This window comes from Haliotis rufescens, unplaced genomic scaffold, assembly GCF_023055435.1.
Source record: "Haliotis rufescens isolate VD_foot unplaced genomic scaffold, xgHalRufe1.0.p SCAF_5, whole genome shotgun sequence".
Lineage (NCBI taxonomy): Eukaryota > Metazoa > Mollusca > Gastropoda > Lepetellida > Haliotidae > Haliotis > Haliotis rufescens.
In genome coordinates this window covers 46,535,909-46,556,446 of record NW_025964223.1, presented here as the reverse complement: position 1 = coordinate 46,556,446, position 20,538 = coordinate 46,535,909, and the positions used below count along the sequence as shown (strand labels likewise).

Below are 20,538 nucleotides of genomic sequence, written 5' to 3'. Positions count from 1 at the left end.
TTCATAACTACAAACAATTAACAAGGAGCCCCAGTGAGATGGGAGATTCGGGCTGAATCTGTGGAAAATCTAGACTTGCTTCATTTAGAGCTATGGCAAGACACGAGGACTGGGTGGAAGGGAAAATAATATTGTTTGGGAACTGTGAGACAGACTATATATGACAATTCAAGGTAAACATAATTAATGGATTATCTTTAAACGTCAAAGTGAAAAATATTTACGTTCTAGGTGTAGTGTTCCCGGTTATTTTGTTTTATCATTCACGAGTCCGACCCTGCTCAATCCCATAAGCAATGTGGGTCATCGTGTTGAATGGGGATTATCAGTGTCATCGCTCCCTGACCTGCTTTTCGGTCAACGGGCTTCACACACCATGGACCTATCACTGGGTAACCTGTCAGGAAAAGTAGCATTAATTACAGGTAACTTTCATAAAAAATTATAATGAACACTTTGTAACGATAATCTGAATACATTTTTTTTATTTTTACGTATATACCGAAAATAAATCACGTGTAAAAGATAATAGAATAAAAATAACAAAAGAAAAAGTACAGTTGAAAAAAACCCGTTCTGTTTGATTATGTGCCGATTAATCGCATGAAACACTGTGAAACAATTCCACAACGAATGCTTCAATGAGCGCCTTTATAAGTACGCCCACCGGGGCCAGCTGTTGAAAGGTGAAGGTCATTCAAGATGGCGGCCTCCATTGCGAACCTCGCTGGCAAGGTTGCACTGATCACAGGTTGTTTCATTGTTTAGTACACAATTGACAAGTGATCTTAACAGAATCTTCGTTCTCACCTCTTTGTATTAATTTCAAGGATGCATTTCTAGTGATTGCAGATGGATAAAACAAGGACAATAAAATATCCATCCCAGATCGTCGAGATGGTTATCAGCAGTGTACATATTCATGTATCTAGGTTACGCATGTTACGAGCAATGGGCGAGCATCACTACATTGTGTGTATTGGTTGAACTATACAACACTTTACAGGCGATCTGGTTGTCATTCATCTGTGAGACGTTACAATGTCCTAAAACACTGCTTTCACAAACGACAGATTGGCCATTTTCGCCTGACCATAAAAAACCCAGTTAGTAATTGAAGCACTCATAAAATGTCACATTTTGATCTCAGGAAATAGACCCATCACAATTACTCGGGTTAGGGGTTGAAGGGGAACAGCACTCCAACTTTCAGTTGTCTATAGGCGCCATTGTAATAACTCTGCGTAATCACCAGCTAGCCAATTCTGACCTGCGAGGGGCCAACTGTAAAACCACATTGACAGTGAGGGTTAACCCCCTGAATCCTGGCATTTCAGTGGATGATGCTTACTATAACCTTTCACCTTGCAAATGCATCTGGGCATGTAAATGTGTTTGTACAATTATTATGTTGTTTGGTATGCAGAAAATGCATGTACATGTTTTTGTAACAATGAAATTCAGTTCATATACTCAACAGCAACGACTGATATTTTTCAGGCAAATTGCATCAAATACAACAAATACTACTCCCTTCTTGTCATCCATGTTTCATGGTGTAATCCCCCACCTGTTTATTCATCCTCATTCACTTGATGCTCAGTCAATGACTTTATTACAGGTATAGTTAGGTGTAGACCTACTCAGATTACCTGACAAAGACTGCAAAATATCTTGATAACGTTCACCGCTGCCTCTGAGGGTGTCATGGTAATGAGCACTCTGTGGTTCGCATTGTGTCGGGGGTCATTAATCGATCTATGATTGGGTTATATACATGTATCCAGATCTGATGTGGTGATGTACTACATGTTATGTAATATGCAGCACAGCAAGAGAGGAATGGATAGTAGAGTTGCAAAAAACATCAATCAAAGGATTTACCTATTATATGTTGACTCATTAATCACTGTTATCTTGCACAGTGGATTTGTCAAAAGCAAGTGTTTATATATGTAGATTTACTGAAGCAGATGGAATACACCCATATCTGGGCGTGAAGTGCTGATGTAAAAACAACATACTTTGTTCAAAGGATTAGCTGATAATATGTTGATTTTTCATCTGAATCTATGGATTTTTTTAAACAACCATGGACTTCATGAACATAGTTGTCATGTGTGCTATTTCAGCTGACCAATAAGACTTAACACCTATGTGAAACACCTGAAACAAACTTACTTGATCAGTTGAGAAATGAACATAAAAAATCTTTGAAGTTTATATAATATTTTTTGTGTATTTTCTAACCAAATCACTGGTAGATTGACAGTAAATGTCCATACATCTGATTGCTCTTTCCGGCTAAGTTTACGAGAAAATACACATGGTAATCTTTTTTTCTGCATATAAAACAGAGCTTAGCAGAACAGGAAATACAATTTAAATGGTAAATCATCATGTTAATTTAGTGATAATTTATCTGAATTTCACATTTGTATTGATCAAGTTTGTTATCACTGGTTTGTTTACCTGAATTCTCTGAAGGGATACTATGTAGTCTTTTATTGTAACAAATGTTATATTTGGGATAACACTTTCGTTGTAAAGTACAGATTCTCGTACTTTTTGGGGGGTTGAGTCCTGTCCGGGATTCGAACCAACACTGCCAGAGTGAGGCACCTAATCGCCAGCACACAAAGTCAATGATCTTAGAGGCTTCCACAAAAATAAAAGTCGGACAACTGGTAGTCCAGATCACGTACTTTGTGTAGGCCAGGGATCCGGAAATATTTTTTTGCCAATCGGACATTTGCATTTGGCCACGCCATTCCTCATATCTGTTGAATGTTCATGCATGAAAAAAAGAGTAAACTCAAGTGCCTCTTTCATAACATATATACATGATATACATACAATTTATTAACAATGCAATGACACAGATCTAATATGTACCATTTCAACCCATCGTGATGTTGGTTTGACTAATTTGGCTATTGAACGGTTTCCACTGTAAAGCTGTTGGTTTCGTCTAGCCTTCCAGCGTCACATCGTCGGTGTTGGGTCGAAATCCATCAATTTTGGTCCACAAAGCGATATACGCATAAGTCTGTGTAGACTACCAGTTGTCGAAATTTCATTTTTGTTGAAGCCTCAGTGGCTGAGTGGGTTAGATCAAATTTTAAATCCGCAAAAAAGCCCATGCATATATCAATGCTTCCAAACTTGGAGTGTTGTTTCCCTTTGAGTGAGTGAGTGAGTATGGTTTTACGCCGCTTTTAGCAATATTCCAGCAATATCACGGCGGGGGACACCAAAAATGGGCTTCACACATTGTACCCATGTCGGGAATCGAACCCGGGTCTTCGGCGTGACGAGCGAACGCTTTAACCACTAGGCTACCCGACCACCCCTGTTTCCCTTTGAAGTATGATAAAAATTCCTAACAGGTTTATAAATTTACAAACCAGTATTCGTTATCCAAGTTATTGATAATCATTTACAGCTACGTTTGTGAAACTATCAATATTGATATTGTCACAATCTGATGTATTCTACGGTGGCCCATACCCGCCACTGGTGAGATCATTTTTCACTATATGCCTCTATATTTTATCTGGAGGCCGCCAGATACTTCCACTGGTAAGATCATTTTTCACTGTATGCCTCTATATTTTGTCAGATACTTTTCGTTTCAAATTGGCTTACCGCGTGCAACCAGAATTACTTCCAGGTCGGTACCCTGGCAATCGACAGGTTGGAGATTGTATCCGTAAGATTAAACTTTGATTCTAAAGTAGGTATCAGCCGGTCGATGAGTAATTAGCAGAGTGAAATTGGGTGTTAACTTGGCCCTTATGACCTTTATAAAACTAGGAGTATCTGGTAACATATAGAGGCATACAGTGAAAAATGATCTCACCATTGTAAGTATCTTTACTTTATTCAAAACACCTACAGTGCAATACTGGTTTATGTTCCGCAAAACAATCACGAGATTGTCGGTCACATAGCAAATGCAGACCTTTGCAACCGACAATCTCGTGATTGTTTTGCGGAACATAAACCAGTATTGCACTGTAGGTGTTTTGAATAAAGTATATACGTTTAATTATCATGAAAACAGTTCATCGGACACAAAGGCAAGGAACAACTTCAATTTCAAACCATGATGGGTTAAAGCATTTGCTCGTCACGCCGAAGACCCGGGTTCGATTCCCGACATGGGTACAATGTGTGAAGCCCATTTCTTGTGTCCCCCACCGTCATAATGCTGGAATATTGCTAAAAGCAGCGTAAAACCATACTCACCCACTCAAACCATGATGTCCCAACACATAAAGTTATTTTCCCATTCACACACCTTCTGTACAACTTTGGACCCGTGAAGATTCCGGGGTAGAATAGGTCTTCAGCAACCCATACTTGCCGTAAAAGGTGACTATGCTTGTCGTAAAAGGCGACTAACGGGATCGGGTGGTCAGGTTCGCTGACTTGGTTGATGCATGTCATCAATCCCAATTCAGTGGATCGATGCTCATGATATTAATCACTGGATTGTCTGGTCCCGACTCGATTATTTACAGACTGCCATCATATAGCTGGAATATTGCTGAGTGCGGCTTAAAACAACAAACCAACCAACTATACAACTTTGTCTGACTGGCTGTAACCACAATGACAGCTTTCTGTATTTCACCCAAGCCATGGTCTCTATTAAGATAGATGTATGAGAAATAATGACTTCATGTCTACTTCCCAGATACACTAGTCCTGAAGTTTGATTGTGAAAGTGTTATGCATGTCTCACAGGCGCTAGCTCTGGCATTGGTGCTGCAACTGCAGTTCTTTTCTCCAAACTTGGCGCCAAGGTTGCCCTGACAGGAAGGAAAGAGGAAAATCTCCAGCAGGTTGGCGCCGAGTGTGAGAAGACCACATCCCAAAAGGTATTCTATGCTAACGAGTTATTTTTGGACAGGAAGTACATTTTTCCAACTTAATTATCTCAGCTTCTTCACGATCTGCTTGTTTGTCTGATTTCAGCAGTGAATGTATCTATATTTATGATAACGAACAATGACTGATTGTGTGATTTGTGTTTATGGTAAAAGGACAATTATTTTTCAATTTTAGAAAGTTTAGTATTAAAGATTAAAGGCTTGGCTATGTTTGTATTTATATATATATATTTAATTATTTATGCATTCAATTATTTATTATTTTTTAGTATGACACGTATAGTTTTTTTATGTGATATGGGGTAGGTTGAGATATAAATGGAACGATGTGTTCAGTGAGATTCTTTAAGACAACCTGGGCTGAACCATTGTAACAGTAGGTAGACCAAGCTGACCATCACAGCCCTTCCTTGTTGACAGCTGGAACTGTGGGACAAATGGGGTGTGTGACAAATAGGGTGTGTGACAAATAGGGTGTGTGACAAATGGGATGTGTGACAACTGGGGTGTATGACAACTGGGGTGTGTGACAACTGGGGTGTGTGACAACTGGGGTGTGTGACAAATGGGGGCTGTGACAAATGGGGTGTGTGACAAATAGGGTGTGTGACAAATGGGATGTGTGACAACTGGGGTGTGTGACAAATGGGGTTTGTGACAACTGGGATGTGTGACAACTGGGGTGTGTGACAAATGGTGTGTGTGACAACTGGGTTGTGTGACAAATGGGGTTTGTGACAACTGGGGTTTGTGGGAAATGGGATGTGTGACAACTGGGGTGTGTGACAACTGGATTGTGTGACAAATGGTGTGTGTGACAACTGGACTGTGTGACAAATGGGGTTTGTGACAACTTGGGTGTGTGACAACTGGGTTGTGTGACAAATGGGGTTTGTGGGAAATGGGATGTGTGACAACTAGGGTGTGTGACAACTGGATTGTGTGACAAATGGTGTGTGTGACAACTGGACTGTGTGACAAATGGGGTGTCTGACAACTGGGGTGTGTGACAAATAGGGTGTGTGACAAATAGGGTGTGTGACAAATGGGATGTGTGACAACTGGGGTGTATGACAACTGGGGTGTGTGACAACTGGGGTTTGTGACAACTGGGGTGTGTGACAAATGGGGGCTGTGACAAATGGGGTGTGTGACAAATAGGGTGTGTGACAAATGGGATGTGTGACAACTGGGGTGTGTGACAAATGGGGTTTGTGACAACTGGGATGTGTGACAACTGGGGTGTGTGACAAATGGTGTGTGTGACAACTGGGTTGTGTGACAAATGGGGTTTGTGACAACTGGGGTTTGTGGGAAATGGGATGTGTGACAACTGGGGTGTGTGACAACTGGATTGTGTGACAAATGGTGTGTGTGACAACTGGACTGTGTGACAAATGGGGTTTGTGACAACTTGGGTGTGTGACAACTGGGTTGTGTGACAAATGGGGTTTGTGGGAAATGGGATGTGTGACAAATGGGGGCTGTGACAAATGGGGTGTGTGACAAATAGGGTGTGTGACAAATGGGATGTGTGACAACTGGGGTGTGTGACAAATGGGGTTTGTGACAACTGGGATGTGTGACAACTGGGGTTTGTGACAACTGGGGTTTGTGGGAAATGGGATGTGTGACAACTGGGGTGTGTGACAACTGGATTGTGTGACAAATGGTGTGTGTGACAACTGGACTGTGTGACAAATGGGGTTTGTGACAACTTGGGTGTGTGACAACTGGGTTGTGTGACAAATGGGGTTTGTGGGAAATGGGATGTGTGACAACTTGGGTGTGTGACAACTGGATTGTGTGTCAAATGGTGTGTGTGACAACTGGACTGTGTGACAAATGGGGTGTCTGACAACTGGGGTGTGTGACAACTGGGGTGTCTGACAACTGGGGTGTGTGACAAATGGGGTTGAACAGACTGGTAACTCCTCACTGGGACTGGTAAATCTGACTGATATTTTACTGCAATAATGTGTTTGGTAAAACGTAGGTACCCCAAGTACTAGTAAAATGTTAGACTCTTTTAAGGTATGTTCAAGAATTCTTCATGCATTTTGTATTTATGTTTCTTTCTCAGTTTTGTTTATTGGCCTTTTGATCACGTGGTTGTATATTTGGTGTAAGTGGTCAACAGAGGTGGTTATTGTGATGGGGGCACAGGTGGCCTAGTTGTCTAAGGTGCACGCCAGAAACCTATGATTGTTGGTTCGAATCCCGATTCACCCCGATTATGTTTCTAGGTTTGTCAGCACCATACCTGTGCTCGTGGGTTTCACCGAAGTGGTAAACGTCTGAGACATGCATCACTTCGGGCTTTCCTCCCACATTAAGCTGACACACCGCGATATAACTGGAATAATGTTAAAACAGCGTAAAGCCCAACTCACTCACTCACTGAGAATTGACAGTGAATTGAGTAAAAAAGTAAAAAAATGCTGAAAAATATGTTTGGCCTCAGGTTTGAAAATAAAAAGTTCACTGGACATTTTGAATGCCCTAAAAATAATGTGGCTATGTTGTCTTAATGACATACATTACATCCTCATGAGAGGAGGTGAATGCTTCTATATCTATGCTGCGATTTAATCCTTGTAGCCAGTACATTTGAAACGCATGGTCATGTCCATGACCTCAAAATTTGCATTGCAAAAAAAAAGTCAGTAAGCTGTCAGTTCGTAACAGACCCAGGAAGATCCGGGGTAGAATAGATCTTCAGCAACCCATGCTCACCGTAAAAGGCAACTATGCTTGTTGTAAGAGGTGACTTTCAGGATCAGGTGATGCATGTCACCAAAGCCCAATTGTGTGGATCGATGTTCATGATATCAATCACTTGACTATCTGGTCCAGACTCGAATATTTACAGACCGCAGTCATATAGCTGGAATATTGCTGAGTGCGGCGTTAAACAACAAACGAACAGTTTGTTACAGATAATCTACAGTTGAAACAGTGTAGTCATTGCTGTATTTTGATAATTCTTAAGTACCTAAGCATGTGTAGTGGTAATAAAATGTCTGACTCTCATTATGTGATTCGAACTATGTACCTTTGTAAGCAAGGATTATATCCTACCTAAATATTATCCCGGGGGAAGTTTCACTCTAGAGTATAGTATCCTACCTTAGTGCCACACTGGTATGGGTTCAAATTTACTAGGAAGAATCATCCTGACACTAGAGAATTTCATCCCCGGGATAAAAAATAGGGTAGGATAATATTCACTCTTACACCTTCAGATCCAAGGTCGGACGCCTGGTCCACATAAGCAAAGAAGTTAACCCCATCAGCAAGCTGATAACATTAAAATGTCATCTGTGGGGACACAGTAGAAAGTTTTTTAAACAAGCATCAATGAAGACATCTAATAATGATTTTGTGTATAGTACTGTGGAGGCTGGACAGATGAGAATGATGCTACCGGTCACTGTACCTATTGATCCGTTGTCTGTTGCAGCCGTTCCTTGTCACAGGGGACTTGGTGAAAGAAGCTGATGTGAAAAATGTCCTCGATGCAACAGTCAAACACTTTGGTAGACTGAATATTCTGGTAAGGTACATATTCAGGCCTCGATTTAGCCGTATAAAGCATGCACAAGTGCAACTTACTAAAATCCATATTTACAAGCATGTTACATGTAAAAATTAGTTCAAAATTTGTGCTTGACTAACCCTTACTTATCCACACAACATCGATCTCTGAACACACTCAATACCTCCAAGCTTTATTTACCATACTATATCACTAATGCCTTTGTTATGTGTAACTTGTCATGCTTTCTTTGGCTTGACGTCATCAAACTGTTGACAATTAAACATTTGGTGCACATGTTTCTATTACATTTTTCAGCAAAATGTCATTAATTTAATGGACTGGCCTATGTGACCGGCAGCAGACTTGGCCTGTGTTTCAACTTTGATAAATTCATGGAACCTGGGTGCTACCTTGTTTTGTCTTGTGCAACTCTGTTTTCATATCAACGTGCACCTGGTGCAAGTTAAATTCAGTCGTCTGAGGCTCAACAGTTGGGATTGAAAAGTTACTTCCCTTAGGCATGCCAGGATCCTATGATCATGGGTTTGAATCCAAGATTCAGTCCGATTTTGATGATTGGTTTGGCAGCACCACAATTGGTGGGTTTCACCAAAATGTTAAATATAGTTGTATAGTTAAAACAATGCATGACAATGCTTCTAATAACACACATACCTAGATATCTCAATTTCCAGTAAACCAGTGTATCTTTCAAGACAGTGGCACCGGCTGACACTGCTCTCACACGGTTCTGACACTGTTCTCAAATTGCTCTGGCACTGCTCTGACACTGCTCCGACACTGCTCTGACACTGCTCCGACACTGCTCTGGCATTGCTCTGACACTGCTCTGACACTGCTCTTACACTGCACCAACACTGCTCCGACACTGCTCTGACACTGCTCCGACACTGGTCAGACACTGCTCCGACACTGCTCTGACACTGTTCCGACACTGCTCCGATACTGCTCTGACACTGCTCCGATACTGCTCTGACACTGCTCCGATACTGCTCTGACACTGCTCCGATACTGCTCTGACACTGTTCTGACACTGCTCCGACACTGCTCTGACACTGCTCCGACACTGGTCAGACACTGCTCCGATACTGCTCTGACACTGCTCTGACACTGCTCTGACACTGCTCCAATACTGCTCTGACACTGCTCCGATACTGCTCTGACACTGCTCCAATACTGCTCTGACACTGTTCTGACACTGCTCCGACACTGCTCTGACACTGCTCCGACACTGGTCAGACACTGCTCCGATACTGCTCTGACACTGTTCTGACACTGCTCCGACACTGCTCTGACACTGCTCCGACACTGGTCAGACACTGCTCCGATACTGCTCTGACACTGCTCTGACACTGCTCTGACACTGCTCCAATACTGCTCTGACACTGCTCCGATACTGCTCTGACACTGCTCCAATACTGCTCTGACACTGTTCTGACACTGATCCGACACTGCTCTGACACTGCTCCGACACTGGTCAGACACTGCTCCGATACTGCTCTGACACTGTTCTGACACTGCTCCGATACTGTTCCGACACTGCTCCGATACTGCTCTGACACTGCTCCGATACTGCTCTGACACTGCTCTGACACTGCTCTGACACTGTTCTGACACTGCTCTGACACTGTTCTGACACTGCTCTGACACTGCTCTGACACTGCTCTGACACTGCACCGACACTGCTCCGACACTGCTCTGACACTGCTCCGACACTGGTCAGACACTGCTCCGACACTGCTCTGACACTGTTCTGACACTGCTCCGATACTGTTCCGACACTGCTCCGATACTGCTCTGACACTGCTCTGACACTGTTCTGACACTGCTCTGACACTGTTCTGACACTGCTCTGACACTGCTCTGACACTGCTCTGACACTGCTCTGGCATTGCTCTGACACTGCTCTGACACTGCTCCAATACTGCTCTGACACTGCTCCGATACTGCTCTGACACTGCTCCAATACTGCTCTGACACTGTTCTGACACTGATCCGACACTGCTCTGACACTGCTCCGACACTGGTCAGACACTGCTCCGATACTGTTCTGACACTGCTCTGACACTGCTCTGACACTGCTCTGACACTGCACCAACACTGCTCCGACACTGCTCTGACACTGCTCCGACACTGGTCAGACACTGCTCCGACACTGCTCTGACACTGTTCTGACACTGCTCCGATACTGTTCCGACACTGCTCCGATACTGCTCTGACACTGCTCTGACACTGTTCTGACACTGCTCTGACACTGTTCTGACACTGCTCTGACACTGCTCTGACACTGCTCTGACACTGCTCTGGCATTGCTCTGACACTGCTCTGACACTGCTCTGACACTGCACCGACACTGCACCGACACTGCTCCGACACTGCTCTGACACTGTTCTGACACTGCTCCGATACTGCTCCGATACTGCTCTGACACTGCTCTGACACTGTTCTGACACTGCTCTGACACTGTTCTGACACTGCTCTGACACTGTTCTGACACTGCTCTGACACTGCTCTGACACTGTTCTGACACTGCTCTGACACTACTCTGACACTGCTCCGACACTGCTCTGACACTGCTCTGACACTGCTCTGACACTGCTCCGACAGTGCTCTGACACTGCTCCGACACTGCGCCGACACTGCTCTGACACTGCTCTGACACTGCTCTGACACTGTTCTGACACTGCTCCGACAGTGCTCCGACACTGCTCTGACACTGCGCCGACACTGCTCTGACACTGCTCTGACACTGCGCCGACAGTGCTCCGACACTGCTCTGACACTGCGCCGACACTGTTCTGACACTACTCTGACACTGCTCCAACACTGCTCTGGCATTGCTCCGACACTGCTCTGACACTGCTCTGACACTGTTCTGACACTGCTCCGACAGTGCTCCGACACTGCGCCGACACTGCGCCGACACTGCTCTGACACTGCTCTGACACTGCTCTGACACTGTTCTGACACTGCTCAGATACTGCGCCGACACCGCTCCGACACTGCTCTGACACTGTTCTGACACTGCTCTGACACTTTCTTGACACTGCTCTGACACTGTTCTGACACTGCTCTGACACTGCTCTGACACTGTTCTGACACTGCTCCAACACTGCTCCAACACTGCTCTGGCATTGCTCCGACACTGCTCTGACACTGCTCCGAAACTGCTCTGACACTGCTCTGACACTGCTCCGACAGTGCTCTGACACTGCTCTGACACTGCTCTGACACTGCTCTGACACTGCTCTGACACTGTTCCGACACTGCTCAGATACTGCTCCGATACTGCTCCGACACTGCTCTGACACTGCTCTGACACTGTTCTGACACTGCTCAGATACTGCTCTGATACTGCTCCGACACTGCTCTGACACTGTTCTGACACTGCTCAGATACTGCTCCGATACTGCTCCGACACTGCTCTGACACTGTTCTGACACTGCTCTGACACTTTCCTGACACTGCTCTGACACTGTTCTGACACTGCTCTGACACTGCTCTGACACTGTTCTGACACTGCTCTGACACTGCTCCAACACTGCTCTGGCATTGCTCCGACACTGCTCTGACACTGCTCCGACACTGCTCTGACACTGCTCTGACACTGCTCCAACAGTGCTCTGACACTGCTCCGACACTGCGCCGACACTGCTCTGACACTGCTCTGACACTGCTCTGACACTGTTCCGACACTGCTCAGATACTGCTCCGATACTGCTCTGACACTGCTCTGACACTGCTCTGACACTGTTCTGACACTGCTCAGATACTGCTCCGATACTGCTCCGACACTGCTCTGACACTGTTCTGACACTGCTCAGATACTGCTCTGACACTTTCCTGACACTGCTCTGACACTGTTCTGACACTGCTCTGACACTGTTCCGACACTGTTCTGACACTGCTCCGACACTGTTCTGACACTGCTCTGACACTGCTCCGACACTGCTCCGACACTGTTCTGACACAGTATGTTATTTAGTCCCTATCTCCCACCTCCCTTTTGTCCCAAACCACACATGACAAGATTTAGTTAACAAGATGTAACTGTATATTACATATCGCTTCATAAAATACCGGGTGTCATCAGATAATATTTATTGAGCATGTTAAATGTCTCTAGCACTATGTAAATGTTATGTTCCAAGGGTTGTATTTTCAGGTGAACTGTGCAGGTATTATAGAGCTTGGCAGCATAGAGAACTCGTCCCTTGAACAGTATGACAGAGTCATGAATGCCAATGTCAGGTAGGAACACCATCAATATCATTTCAACAGTAGGGGTGTACTTGGACCTTCTCAGAGGCTGCTTTTCTCCCTATGTCTGCAGCAAATCAGGGTTCGTAAAATCCACTCGTCCTCTCGTATTGACGAGTGGCAGCATGTGCAGAGTGAGAAAGAAGTAAAGACTCAATCATCGTACTGGGCGAGTACATTCATCTATTTCAGTTGTATCGATTCAGCTCTTATCATTTTCAAAAAAATATGCAAGATACTTTCAAACCTAACATGCGTTTTTATCTCACACACATTTTCAGCAGTAGCAACGAAAAACAAGCGATCATATCATAGATAGATGGCACACTTGACAACTGTTACAGAAATATACAGATAGTGTGTTGGCCACAGCCCTACATAACCCCCAAATTAAAACAAAAAACAAAAAACTAATCCTTACTAACTCACTAGGTCCACTCCAAGCTATTAAAAACAAAAACATAAAAATATGACCTAAATTATTTCAACTGATACTCAAAAGCTCTAACAAGCTCTGCAATGTAGGTAAAGAAATAGAATTCTCTGCCCACGTCGGAGTGTTTGGTAATGAACACGCCGACAAAGTAGCCAAAGCATCACTAAAATTAGAAGAAATAAGCATCAACCTACAAAAATCCTCCAAAAGTGGCAAAACCAATATCAGAAATCAAACTGTAAACTAAAACAGGTGCTCCAAAAGCCCTTCAAAAAAACAAAAGTTCTTCATAAACCCCAAACATTCAACAGGGCAATAATCAAATTACAGACAGGGCACACTAAACTAAACTCTCACCTACACAGAATCAGAAAACACCAAACAGGTAAATGTCCTCACTGTAACCTAATAGAAACACCTGAACACGCACTATTACCGTATATCGCTGTGTATAAGGCGACCCCACGTATAAGACGACCCCCCTGTACACGCCTTAAAAATCAACCCAAAATCCTATACTCCGTGTATAAGGTGACCTGGAATGAAACACATCACAAGTCTGACTGATATACCGGTAGAAGATTTAACGTGCTCTTGCCGACTGTAGCGTATTTCGCACACGGACATCACAAGTTAGTTAGTTAGTTACTTTGGAGATTTAACGTGCGCTTTCCGACTGGTGCGTATTTCGCACACATCACAAGTGTGCACACAAACCTTATATATGCAATAAAAATGTGTTTATCTTGCGTTGTTTTTTTTCTACAATGATAGGTCGCGTGTGTAACTCCAGCACACGTCGCCATTTTGTGTTTACACGGTACGACACCAAATTGGTGCCCGTAAAATAAAATTTATTTATGAAGTAATAACATATAAGAGACAATGGTGAGTAATTTAATCGCCAATTAACTATGTTGTAACTAACTAGGCTTATGTTTGCTTCACATTCAGCGTGTTTATTCCACAATCACTTGTACACACCGTCTCCAACACTTGTTAATACAACTGTAAAAACAGCGGGAACTCCCTTAGTTCACCTACCTATAGCACGTCATTCTTCAAAATTCCAAATTTCCCCCAAATTTAATAAGAAACCCTAAAGTCCCCCAGGTTGCCCTTCCTTTTCGGAAATACCCTCCTCAGCAAAACCACTAATTAGCCTGGCAGGCAGTTTGCAAAATGCACATAAAGTCAGAAAGCGCACCTAAAAACACCATCTCTCAGAAAGAAATACCAGTACCGAGAGGAGGAAAGTAATAGCAGTACACAGAGGTATTTTTCTAGAAGTACATATAGGAGGGAATAAAATTAGGGTAAGGTAAGAATTAGCAATGCAAATAGTAGGGAAAGTAAAAGTACAAACAGGAGCGAAATGTATAGAAATACTAATGGGAGGGAAAGTAATAGCAGTACAAATAGGAGGGAAAGTAATAGCAGTACAAATTGGATTGAATGAACCAGCAGTACAAATAGGAGGGAAAGTAATAGCAGTACAAATTGGATTGAATGAACCAGCAGTACAAATAGGAGGGAAAGTAGTAGCAGTACGAATTGGATTGAATGAACCAGCAGTACAAATAGGAGGGAAAGTAATAGCAGAACAAATTGGATTGAATGAACCAGCAGTACAAATAGGAGGGAAAGTAGTAGCAGTACAAATTGGATTGAATGAACCAGCAGTACAAATAGGAGGGAAAGTAGTAGCAGTACAAATTGGATTGAATGAACCAGCAGTACAAATAGGAGGGAAAGTAATAGCAGAACAAATTGGATTGAATGAACCAGCAGTACAAATAGGAGGGAAAGTAGTAGCAGTTTAGTTGTTTCACAAGTCCCTTACCCACGCACCCACCAAGCTCGGTTAGACTCACCAGCTTAAATTGCACGGTCGTCAATCTCCCAGGCCCCTGGGACTGACAAATATGAATGTAAAGATGGAGATAACGGCTTGTGTACCAAAATTACAATTGTTGAGAGTCTCAATTTTTTTAATTTATATCGGTTTGGCCTCATTGTTATTTTTTATATCACTTCAACATATGATAAATTGAAAACAACATAGTTTCAAATACAATATCCTGTCAGAAAACACATGCTTACAATTATGTTTGACTAAGAAACAGAATTCCTCTTTCATAACTTCCACTAGCCAAGTCAACCTAACGGACAGTGATTATATGTCCTACTAACATTTAAAAATATAACAGGTTTTTGTTACCATGGCAACGTCATGGAATCAGCAATGCACAATTTACAGTTTGTCATGTATTCTTTTACTTGAAGCCTGCTGTGAAATTAAGGTCTACTTTGATATGCTGTTTATTCATATTTTCAAAAATGCAAGTTTTTCAGAAACTTCAACAGTCAATGTAATACTGTAAAGAAATAAAAGTGTGTGCAACTCTCTGATTGGTTGTTTAGCTGTAAAACACTATTAGGGATCTGCAGTAGAGATTCAACCATTCTCCATCCTTTCGTCCATTCTGTTTTGGTGACCAGACAACATCTATATCAGATGTAGAGGAATTTTGTTTAGAATACGTATGGTTTGGGGTATGTCGGGAATTCCCAATTTGTTTCCATTGAAATAGATTTTCTTGGGTATTGGCTAAAACGCAGCTCTGAAGCTATGCCTGGGATTGTAAGACTCAAGGGAAAAAAGCTGAGGGAATGTGAGACCGAATTGAAAGCACTGAAATTAATGGATGACGTCACATGTTCTTTCTAAAAAAATGCGCAAGATGTGATCGCCAAAGGGAAAGTAATAGCAGTACAAAGAAGAGGTATTTTAGGAATACACATAGGAGGGAATAAAATGGCAATGCAAACAGTAGGGTAAGAACTAGCAATGCAAATAGGAGGGAAAGAACGACCAATGGAAATAGGAGGGAATGTTATAGCAGTACAAATAGGAGGGAAAATAATTTCTGTGCGTGTCTGTGTTTACTGATTTATGCCGATTTGTAGTGCTAGCTCGGTGAGATACCATGCCATAGTTTAACTTGAATACCCCACTCAGACACAGAATAATGACTACGAGCTGACCAGTCCTTATTTTAGTTCCTGATTGCCTAGCGCCAGGCAGGGTAACACAAAATACCAACTTTTAATGCCTTGTGGTATGACGTGGCTGGGGATCGAAACCCGGACCTTCCACTCTACATGCGGATGCTCTACCACTAGACCTTAGGAGCTTAAATGCTGTGATTACCAATACCATGCTGTTATTGTGGTTAATCATTTGATTATGTGAACATGTGAATGCCCTGCTATGTGCAGATGCCATTACATATTGTATTCTGTTGTTGACTGGCCACAGGCCTACAAAATATACATTCGCTCATTCATATATTAAGATAGTCCCTCACAAAGCCAGATCAGGTTCAGTCAATCTGTCAATATTAGGTAGGTACTAGGTCATATGATTTTGACGCCTTTGGTGTACTATGTTGGAGGCTTAAGTGCTCCGACCCGTGAAGATTCCGGGGTAGAATAGGTCTTCAGCAACCCATGCTTGCAGTAAAAGGTGACTATGCTTGTTGTAAAAGGCGACTAACGGGATCGGGTGGTCAGGCTCGCTAACTTGGTTGATGCATGTCATCGATCCCAATTGTGTGGATCGATGCTCGTGATATTAATCACTAGATTGTCTGGTCCAGACTCGAATATTTACAGACTGCCATCATATAGCTAGAATATTGCTGAGCGTGGCGTTAAACAACAAACCAACCAACCAACTTAAATGCTCCAGTGGTGTCTGTGAAGTTGGAAATTCCATCTTTGTGAAACAGCTGTAGCATAAGTCCACAAATTTAGCCCTTCCCTTGTGCTGTACTCATATCTTCATGAATAGCTTTTTTGACATACCTTTTTGACATCGTGTAATGACCAGAACAAAAGATTTCACTATCACGCAATTCCCTCTAGATCTGTGTGAGGAACAGAACTTATCAATCAACCAGTCCAAATGCAGCTTCATTTCTTCACGACCTTGATGCAGAAATCTTTAATCTGTCTAAGGGAAGCTCATACAGAACTTTCAACCTGAAGTGACATCTGCGGTCGGGTTAAATCTCTTATACAGAGGACCGCCTCCGTGGTCTAATGGTAAGGGGTCCGGGGTTCGATCCCCAGCCGCGTCATACCATAAGACGTTAAAAGATGGAACTTGTTGTTACCCTGTCTGGCGCTCGGCATTAAGGGGTTAAAACAAGGACTGGTCGGCTCGGAGTCAGTATACTGTGTCTGAGTGGGGTATTCATGTTAAACTGCGGCATGGTATCTCAGTGTGCTAGCACTATAAATCGGCATCAGTCCGGACTAGTACAAGCAGCCACACACACACTTACACGTGCATGCACGTCGCTATATAAGTGCAATAATCTTGGACGCGACGTTAAACCCCATTTCACCTCACCTTAAACAGAGATGTTACAGCATCTTCCCGAGGCAAGAGTTAACTCATTTTAAAAATCCAGTTTGAACCCTTGCCGAACTGGCTGAAATTCCTGGGCTTGATCGTAGTGCCACCAGTGGCTATTACGAGTTATATCCCTTATATGCCTCTCCTATGGACCAATCAGATTACACCACTTGTATCACATGCATTTGCTTCAAACAAAATGGCAACCCCCAGTCAAGATGATCTGATCGATAATCAAGATCTTTATTGTGATAAAACGGATCTTACATCTTGAAGTGCATCAAGTTACATGAGCACCTTGAATAAAAACATGAAGAGATTGGGAAAATATATGTTGACGAGTTGGCAGTGAACATGCTTTGCAAATCCTGCAATCAACTGAAATCTTGCATGACAGTTTATGAACCGGATTTTGATTTCATTGCATGATTTTGATTGGACTATGCATAGACTTGTTAGTCCAGCCAAAATCTAACTCCGTAATAACTGCCTAGTTCGGCAAGAGTGAAAACTGGACTTTTATGGTCAGTTAACTCTCTTGCCTCTGGAAGATGATGTTACAGTATCCCAGGGATTTTATTAATACAACTTTCGTTTATTTTGTTACATATAAATGTTTCTCACTAGAAAATAATTTTGCATTTGAACACAATGTAATGAAATGTGAAATCAAATCTTTATATTCCCGCGGATCGAACATGCAACCTTTTCATCTGTAGCCAAGTGAGCGTACCACTGGACTACAGACGTGCTGATAAATCACAATGTTTTTAAGAATGTGTTTTTCAAGTACCCTAATGCCAGCAACAGATATTTTACCCCTGTTTCCTAAGGTTCATAAAAAGTATGTTTGAAATATAAAAATGTTGATAAATGTTGCTTATGTTTCATTTTTGGTTTATAAGTTAGGCTCACTGACTTGGTTGATGCATGTCATTGTATCCTAATTGCGTGGATCGATGCTCATGTCTGGATTGTCTGGTCCAGACTCAATTATTGGCACTAATTGACAGATTAGAAAGTCCAACTGATGCGACCTCCCGTGAAGGAGCTTTGAAATATTCACTCATTCAAGAATTGGATTAGAGTAAAGGCTTTGAAATATTCACTCATTTAAGAACTGGATTGGAGTAAAGGCTTTGAAATGTTCACTCTTTCAAGAATTGGATTGGAGTAAAGGCTCTGAAATATTCACTCATTCAAGAATTGGATTAGAGTAAAGGCTTTGAAATATTCACTCATTCAAGAATTGGATTTGAGTAAAGGCTCTGAAATATTCACTCTTTCAAGAATTGGATTGGAGTAAAGGCTCTGAAATATTCACTCATTCAAGAATTGGATTAGAGTAAAGGCTTTGAAATATTCACTCATTCAAGAATTGGATTGGAGTAAAGGCTTTGAAATGTTCACTCTTTCAAGAATTGGATTGGAGTAAAGGCTTTGAAATATTCACTCATTCAAGAATTGGATCAGAGTAGAGGCTTTGAAATATTCACTCATTCAAGAACTGGATTAGAGTAAAGGCTTTGAAATATTCACTCATTCAAACCCTTGAAGACCCGGAGTAGAACCCATGCTTGCGGTAAAAGGCGACTATGCTTGTCGTAAGAGGCAACTAACGGAATCGGACAGTCAGACTCGCTGACTTGGATGATGCATGTCATCGTAACCAAATTGCATAGATTGATGCTCATGATGTCAATCACTGGATTGTTTGGTCCAAACTCGATTATTTACAGACTGCCGTCTGTTACATAACAAACAACCAACCTAGATTACTCTACCTATTTACCAAGAGTAAAGACTCTGATTTTAATGACATTACCCCATTGTTCATATTTTCAACAATATGGTTACCTAGCCAGAACTAGATTAGATTCAGGTCTCCATGGCTGATATATTGCTGACTGGCTCAAAAGGACACCCTCTCATGATCAGCATTATTTCCTTTGTGTCTGTTACAACCAGATTTAACTCCTGCCTGTCCACCTAATGTCATTGTTATTCAATATCTGTACAATCAAGTCTCAGGAACTACAGTGAAGCCATATATTACCCCTGACATGTAATTGCTTGGTGCCAGACACTACTGTGTGTGGCCATGGATCTTGCTACATGTTATTGTGATGCTGAGCATCTGTTTACCCAGACTTGTTTACACAAACATGGTTAACGAAGTGTATTATGATCTGACGAGGATGCTATTTAAAGTGAGTCCTTGAGGCGATGTAGACGGATATTTGCAAGTGAAATAGATGGAGTGGCTTTGGATGATTTAAATGTTGCTGTTTGTTAGCTTAGCTGAAAAAAATCTTTTGTTACTTTCAGAGTTTAAACTTTAGCCATCAGGACACTGCTTCCATATTCTATGTTTGAGAACTGGCCCAAACCCAAATCTAACAATTTTTAAATCTTCTTATTAGCTTTTAAATTGTGTCCTTGTGTTCCTAGATTTGTGGTTTTATGGGTACAATGTGTGAAGCCCATTACTGGTGTCCCCCGCCGCTGGAATATTGCTAAAAGTTGCGTAAAACCATACTCACTCACACACTTTGTGTTTTTATATTTGTCATATTTCATATGTACAGAGTTTTTATGATGTAAGGAAAGTACCCACAAGAGGTAACTTACTGTTTGTGTGGTTTACAAGACCGACCGACATAAAACCCCTAAAATAGGACAGAAATATATGATTTCAGACCCTTTTTTGTCTAAATCTGTTTTACTATTATGTGAACTGAAAAAAACACCACGAGATTTGATCATAAGAAATTACGAATAACAAATAGAGCTATTAATATTCTATCAAGAACAAAACAATCAATGATCTTTTTGTATCATTTCGAAATCATACTTTGGTTATGGTGTGAGGTACGAGTTTGTTTTTCATTCAGAAGTAGCAGTACTAATCTGAATGTTGAAATTTATTTTGTTATTTGCTTCAACTACCTATGTT

At 42.1% G+C, this 20,538-nt stretch overlaps 1 protein-coding gene across 2 annotated transcripts in view; it reads left to right on the top strand.

Annotated features, from left to right (window-relative positions):
• Nucleotides 1–299: 299 nt before the first annotated feature.
• The window catches only part of LOC124137172 (3-oxoacyl-[acyl-carrier-protein] reductase FabG-like), a 47,296-nt gene continuing 27,057 nt past the window's right edge, over nucleotides 300–20,538 (top strand). The window contains exons 1-4 of one of the 2 annotated variants that reach the window (XM_048383957.1): nucleotides 300–425; nucleotides 4,753–4,886; nucleotides 8,362–8,454; nucleotides 12,626–12,711. In XM_048383957.1, the coding sequence (XP_048239914.1) occupies nucleotides 377–425; nucleotides 4,753–4,886; nucleotides 8,362–8,454; nucleotides 12,626–12,711 (362 nt within the window). In that variant the 5' untranslated portion in view covers nucleotides 300–376. Of the gene's footprint in view, nucleotides 426–697; nucleotides 752–4,752; nucleotides 4,887–8,361; nucleotides 8,455–12,625; nucleotides 12,712–20,538 lie in introns of those variants that run through there. The other variant, XM_046503374.2, reaches the window with a different exon arrangement.